The sequence below is a fragment of the Mirounga leonina genome, unplaced genomic scaffold (genome assembly GCF_011800145.1).
Source record: "Mirounga leonina isolate KUSES-001 unplaced genomic scaffold, KU_Mleo_1.0 Mir_55, whole genome shotgun sequence".
Lineage (NCBI taxonomy): Eukaryota > Metazoa > Chordata > Mammalia > Carnivora > Phocidae > Mirounga > Mirounga leonina.
In genome coordinates, this window is record NW_023270816.1 from 8,790,938 (window position 1) to 8,798,337 (window position 7,400).

The 7,400-nt window shown below is 55.2% G+C and overlaps 1 protein-coding gene across 3 annotated transcripts in view; it reads right to left on the reverse strand.

The window, feature by feature from the left end:
• Positions 1 to 7,400, reverse strand: part of LOC118001950 (ribosomal protein S6 kinase alpha-2) — a 288,962-nt gene continuing 281,562 nt past the window's right edge. For all 3 annotated transcript variants that reach the window (XM_034992141.1, XM_034992140.1, XM_034992142.1), the window contains 2 exons: positions 4,840 to 4,977; positions 1 to 3,415 (listed from right to left, as the gene is read on the reverse strand). In XM_034992141.1, the coding sequence (XP_034848032.1) occupies positions 3,290 to 3,415; positions 4,840 to 4,977 (264 nt within the window). In that variant the 3' untranslated portion in view covers positions 1 to 3,289. The remainder of the gene's footprint in view (positions 3,416 to 4,839; positions 4,978 to 7,400) is intronic.

Genomic DNA, 7,400 nt, shown 5'->3' on the forward strand with positions numbered 1-7,400 from the left:
TTACACTTCATAAAACCCATGTTTATTCAAAAAATCTATTCAGAAAGTCTGGAAAGCGTAATAAATATCTGTATAGTGGCCGCCCATCTCAAACATAAAATACAAAGCGTGAACATAAGAATGACCTGTAAACACAGATGCGGGCTTGTAAACAAAGTGCTGAGTCGGGGTCTGGGTTGGAAGCGTGCTCCACGGGCGACCAGCGGTGGCGAGTTCGAGTCTCCCGGGTTTCCTCCCGAGCTCTGCGAACCCACGTCTTCTCTCCACCCAGGGACCTGCAGTGTCCTTTTCCATTCTAGAATTTTAAGGACTCTTGGAGAGGTGAAGGGCAACAAAACCATTTGGAAAGAAAAAAAGAGTGCAAATCAAGTTCGTCATGTGCTTGAGAGAATCAGTCAAGTGTGAGGCAACGGTCCCAACGTGAGGCTTTAGGAGTAACACCACTGAATGAACAATACCGGCTAACGTTAAGTACTATTATCACTTAAAATGCTGGACAATCTTCCAGGCATCAAGACACACAAAGTTGGATTAAAATCACGGACAATCTGACCTAAGGATACAGGTGAAATCTCACTCTTGCCCAAATTTGACTTGGGGGCGGCATCTGGCAGAGCCCTCACTCTGGTGGGGTGAGTCAGGTGTTCCTGTCAAACAGGGGGGCCTGCAGGTGGGGCGAGACCACAGTGGGCTCCCTGGGGGGACCGTGGGGCAGTGGGGGAGGCGGCCCAAGGACCAGGGCTCGGTTTTCTCACAAGAGTCTGTGGGCTATGATCCAGAGGGGGGATGGGTCCACGGTCTGTGGGGCTATGATCCGGGGAGGGGGGGGACTGTTCCGCGGTCTGTGGGGCTATGATCCGGGGAGGGGGACTGTTCCGCGGTCTGCGGGGCTATGATTGGGGGGGGGGACTGTTTCACGGTCTATGGGGCAGCCATCTGACTCCCTGTGGTCTGGCTGCCTGTGTGAAGCCCTGGAGCTGCTCAGGGCCGGCAGGGGTGCGCCCCACAGGGGACGCAAATGAGAAGTAACCCCTTCCTTCGCACCCCACTGCTGCTTAGAAGGCTCAGCCGCTGGCTGCTCCACTGGACCTCGGAGTTCGGTTTAAACTGTGGTATCGACGTCTCTAGGCTGACTTTGTGGAAGGGTTTCAAGTATCACCGCGCTCTGGATAAGGTGAGAAAGCAGAGGTATTTCACAGACATTCAAGTAGAGTTGGTTCAGCACGGTCTCTGCGGCCACCGCCGCACCCTGGCCTTGGCTAAGGGCACGACGTGGTGCAAGGTGAGCCCCGGGTCGCTCTGCGGCTCTCGGGGTGTGGCAGGTGGGGCTGCGTGCGTGGTGGCACCGAGAGAGCGCACGAGCAGGAGCCGTGGTGCGCAGGGAGCACCCGCTGTCCCCTCTCCCCGCCCGCTCCTGGGCTCCTGTCCCCTCTGGCCCGCGTCCCTCCGTGCTCCGACTCTCGGCGAGCAGCCCGGCCGCCGGGCGGCACACCTCGGCCGTGGGAACCCTGGAGCAGTGGCCTGGGCAGCAGACGGAAGGTGTGATGACCTTGGTGCCTTCCCAGGAGGGCAGACCCGGGACCTAAGGGCTATCCAGTTTCTCCTAAGCTTCTAATAATAGATCAAATAATTCAGACCTAAAACAGAACTATTGTGAACCAAGCCTTTGTGGCCTCGGGGAAAAGCATTTTCTAGTGAGAAAATAGGGGAGATGCCTAATGAGGCTTTGTGGGAAACAGGTTCAAGAACCTGCCCCCTCCCCCCCCCCCCCCGCTTTTACGTCTGGTGGTTCTCTGAGGGGGGAGAAAGGCTCACAGAATTATAAAAGCTTCTGAAAAAAGGTTTCATTTTAAGGTCTGAACACAACTGGAGCAAGCGAAGGAGTTATACTCAGAATGCCGCATGTTGTTTTTTGTCTTTTTGAGGTGGTGTAGTTGGTTGAGATGGGGGATGAAGGGAACAGTGAAATGTGTCTTCTTAGTGAGATCTGGCTGAGGGCCGCAGGTGCCCTGCACCCAGCGAGGGCAGCGGGGAGTCTTGGGCCGGCCTGGGGGCACCCCCGGTGGGGCCGGTGGGAGGACACCGAAGGCCACACGCTCTCTCCCCTCCTGCCCAGGCAGTGGTGCCGAGCCTGTCCGGTTTCAGTTAACAAGAGGCGCACAGCCCCCTCCCTCGGCACCGCGCCCCTCCTGTGTGCACGCGCCCCAAGGGAAACATTAAACGTCACTGCAACATCAGGTGAAAACCGGAAACACAAATGCAACACAAAAGCACAGCTTCTACAAAGTGCATGGCTACCCTGGGTAACCCACCTTTCGGCTCCCCTCCGGGCCCCAGGGCGGCAGCAGGGCCTCCCGTGCCCCCCTCCCGGCTGCATGGGACTGAGAGCACGCCTTGAAGGAAGGGACAGAGCTCAGGGTTGCCAGGGCTCACGGATCTCCCGTGGACCGGAGAGGGGAAGGTGAACACAGCAAAACCACGGCTTGGAAAGCACAGGAGGCTGACGTAAGGCCGCGGCCAGACGTCAGGCCCAACACGCTCTGGGAACCTGGGCGGCCTTGGCCACGGCTAGAGCCAGCGCGGGAGCGTGGAGCCTCAGCCCTGCAGCCCTGGCGGGAACAAGGACACAGGGCGGGGGGCACAAGCTCTCGCTGGCTCCTCCCCAGGGACGCACCATTCTTGTGAAAAGAGGCTCCCCGGGTGAAGATACCGCCTGCCGGTTCTGGGCTCTTCCCCCGTGGGTCCGCGACCCAGAGAGAACACCCAGCACCTCAGTCAGGAAGAAGGGCGATGGGACAAGGGCTCTTTGGATCATTGGGAGGGACCTGGCGTCTACTCTGGGTGCCATGTGCCGACCCTGTCCTTCTGGCAACCCCAGACCGCAGAGGCCAGCCCCGCCCGGGGAGGCTGTGCCGTAAGCTGGTCAGCGCGTCCGCCCACCCGAATCACTAGGACACGTGTGTCGGAAACCTGACCCAGTTACTGGCTTTATCATTGGGAAAAACCCTCTCTCTGTAAATATAAGCCATGATCGTAAGAGACCCACGGAGTCCGAAGGAACCCTACAGGCATCGGGCGTGGTGGTTGCAGTGAAATGAGTCTGTCTGGCGTTGCTCGGGGTAAGGAGGCGGCAAGGCTGGCACAGCAGGGCGTGGGGAGGTCACCGGTCTGGATCCAATCCCGCTGGCGAGCAGGCGCGGAACGAGCGGAGGAACCTGGGCCTCCGAGCCCGGCGTGGGCACCGCGGCAGCGCCCGACAGCCCAGGACGCTCGGCAGGGCCCGCTCGCGCTAGAGCCTCGTGGACGTGAGTCTCTTCATGCCCCTGCGCTGCGCCAGGCCGGACGACAGGACGGGCTCCAGCCGCGGGGCCTGCGGAGCCCTGTTCAGAGCCAAGTAGGTGGCGGCCATGGCACCCTGGGGAAGGAAGGGAAAGGGCGGCTGACCGCGGTGCCCACCCCCTCCCGAGCGGGGGCCTGGGGCCTCTCCGAGCTGTCCTCTCCCACGCACAGCGGGGCCTGCAGGACCCCGGGGCCGGGCGTGTCCGGCACACTCTGGGTCCTCCTAAATGATGGCGCTTCTGTTCTATTGCCGTCCCACACCCGCCTGGGGTTGTGCGTGTGACCTGAGGTGTTTCAGACTCGCAGGGAGCCCCGGGATGAGGTCACACGACCCCTGCTCTCCGGCATGTTACCACACCAGCCGGATCTCAGGAGACGGGCTTTACCCTCCAAGGACTGACCCTTGTGGCCTCAGTCCTCCCCACGAAGCTCCAAGCAGCCTCTGCCAAGCACGCGAGGCAGAGGCTGCTCGTGCCCGGGGTGTGGACCCCAGTCCTCGGATGTCAGCCAGTCCGTGTGGACTGCACTGCAGTGTGGGTGTGCCACGACCGAGCTGGGCCGAGGCCACCATCTGGCTGCAGTTGGGTCTGGTGACGCCTGGCTTTGGTGACTCTGATCACAGTCGCACCGCACGGTCGGACACAGCAAGGTGGGGTCGTCGGATGGCAGGGTCTACCGAGACCCAACAGTTGAATGAGCAGCTGCTCTGAAGCTGAGAACCTTTTGATCCCTGGGCACAAGACGATCTCAGTGACGCCAGCTGCGGCCTGACCTCTGTTCCCTCCACAGCCTTGTGTCTCTGTCAGGGGCTCCAGGGGTCAGGATGCTCTCGTGGAAGCTGTGCAGCCAGGTCCCATGTGGCACGTGCCCTGGCAAGTGTCTCAGGAAAATGGGGTGCGCCCTCCGGCCCAGCCCAGCGCCCCCGCTCCCGGGGATCAACTTTTCCTATGGCCCAGCGGCACGCAGCCACTTGGAGGGCCTTTCTGGGCCACAACAGGAGATTTGAGGAGGAGCAACAGAGACAGCCGGCTCCGGAAGCCTACAATACTTACAGTCTGGGCCTCTACACAGAAGTCTGTGGACGTCTGCTCTAGAACCCAGGGCTTTGGCACCTTGAATTGGTGCAGATGCACCACTCCCTCCACCTCTCTCTCTCTCTCCCTCCCTCTCTCCACCCCCATCTGTCTGTCTGTCTGTCCTACTTTGTCTCCCTCCCTCCTTCCGTGTCTGTCTCTGTCCCACATGCACACACACAAACACAATGAAGCTGCTCAGGATTGTTAACAGAAGTTATAACTTATTCAGAATTTTGTGTGTGATTGCTTGTATGTGAAGAAATGTGTAAAAGTAAATTACTTAGGGATACCTGTTTGTGCCTCCTACTGGTTGGCTATCTGGTTCCCATACTGTGGTTTCTTTAGGTTATTTTGAGGGGGATCAGGGCAACTTTCCTGGGCCCCCCACCCCCAGCATCTTGCTCTCATGACTCCCTGTCCATACCTTCACCAGGTGGACGTCTTGTCTGCTGAGCTGGTTTTGGGACAGGTACTCTCTGTTGACAATCCACGGGTGTTTTAGGACTTGAACGGCCGTCAGGCGCTGATGAGGATCCACATGGAGCATCTTGGACACGACATCCTATAAGGGAAGACAGCAGAAGCCGGTTCGAAGAGCCTCCTGTGCAAAATTCCTTCATTCCCTCTCACGGCAAAACCTCACCATTGTTCTGACCGATTCTCTGCATTTGGGTGTCAAATGTTTATTTTCAGCCTTAAAAGTATGTGAATGATTTTTGAATTTTAATTATCATCACCTTGGTGGCTCACCTCAGGTTTATATCGTGTTAAAGATCTTACATGCAAGGAGAAATCAAATGTAGAAATGTTGAATGGTGCATGTAATTTACTGAACTGCTATTTTAGTAAAAATGATACCCTTCCAAAGGGAGAAGCTAGGTAACGACTGTCCCACAGACATAAACCAGTTATGACAATGCATATGTAGTGTCACTTTTATTAGCACTGTCCCCAAACATTTGCTACAAATCAGCACCAGCCACAGAACTGTCCATCTGGAGCCATTACGTGGGTCCAAGGGGCCAATGTCCCCTAGGGGTGATTTTCTTATGTGACTGTAAGATAATCACAATAAAGATTCTTACGACTGTGGCTTAAAGACAAAGCTCCACTTAACATTCACACATGGCATGACACGCACATGCATGTGCACACATACACAATTACAACTGTGATGTGGATCTGCATGGCATTCATGAGGCCGTCTGCACATGCGTGATACACCTGTTCTTGAGAGAGTCATCGGGATCGTCCTTGGGGGAAAGAGGGCCAATATTACTGTCCCTGTTTTGCAGATGACATTTATAGTGATCAAACAATTGTCCAGGGAAGAGCCATGATGAGAATCTGTGTTTTCCTGCTAGGCTGCTCACCTTACTCTGGTATTCCCGTGGCATTTCACAGGGAAATAAGGGAGTTAGCGTACGTACACGATATGATGATGATGCACTCAACAGAATTTCTGGTCATAAACCACAACAGAGAAATACTATAGACTAATCCAATATCCCTTTTTGAATAGAAAAATCAAATGCCTTTTAATATTTGGTAACACTGATCTTAGTAACTTCTTGAAACAAGTATCTCCTAGAAGCAGTATTGTTCCCATTTCCACGGGTAAGACTGAAAGCAGAGAGACCTGTGTTGTTTGCTCAAGATCTCAGAGTAAAGCAGTGTTTCTATGCAGTGCCTGCAAGCTGCACTGTAACAACACACAAATCCATAGACTTTGTCTGATTTTGGAGAACTGGAGGTTTTGTTGCATGTTTGGGGAACACAGAGAGGGGAAAAGGCATGGGGCAGGTGAGTCAGAAGATATGGTGGTGAAGGGGCAGGAAGAAGTCGTCAAGGTCCCAGGAGGCAGTGAAGCCCTCTGCCTGCAGCAACAATCCTGGTACTTGACTTGATTGCTTTCCTGACACCTTCTCCCTGGCCCCCACTCCCGCTTCCAAGGTCACCTCAGAAACCACCAGCACCCAAGTCCTGGTCTACTTTGGGGACCAGAACTAGACAATGCCTATACTCTTTTGAGACAGAGTGGATGGATGGGAGCACTGGGAGCGTCAGGGTCTGACACATGGGAAGTGCTTGCTAAAGGCCAGGTGCCTTCTCTTCTGCCATCACCTCTGCCGTGACCTCCATAATCACCTCTGCCACCTCCTTCACCATCCCCTCTGTCCTCTCTTCCATCATCTTCTCTACTGTCTCTTCCACATCTCCACCATCTCCTCCACTATCATCTCTGTCATAACCTCCATCATCTTTTCCACTATCTTCTCTACCACTCCCTCCACCATCATCTCTATCATCTTCTCCACCGTTCCTTCCACCACCTCCTTGACCATGCCCTGTCACCTCCTCCATCATTTTCTCCACCATCCCCTCCACCATCTTCTCTGCCATCTCCTCCACCATCTTCTCCACTATCACCTCCACCATGACCTCCATCATTACCTCCACCATCTTCTCTGCCATTCCCTCTGTCATCTCCTCCATCATTTCCCTCACTGTCTCTTCCATATCTCCTCCACAATCTTCTCCACCATCCCCTCTGCCATCTCCTCCACCATCTTTTCCACCAACACCTCCACCATGACCTCTGTTATCACTTTCATCACCATCTTCTCTGCCATCCCCTCCGTTATCTCCTCCAACATCTTCTCCATCATCACTTCTACCATCACCTGCATCATCTCTTCTACCATCACCTCCACCATCATTTCTACCATCTTCACCAACCCCTCTGCCACCTTCTCCATCATCTTCTCTGCCATCACTTCCACCATGACCTCTGTCATTATCTCCACCATCATCTCTGCCACCTCCTCCACAATCTTGTTCACCACTTCCTCCACCATCACCTCCATCATCTCCTGCACCATCTCTTTTACCATCACCTCCACCATCACCTCCACCATCTTCTCCACCACCACCTCCATCATCTCCTGCACCATCTCTTCTACCATCACCTCCACCATCTTCTCC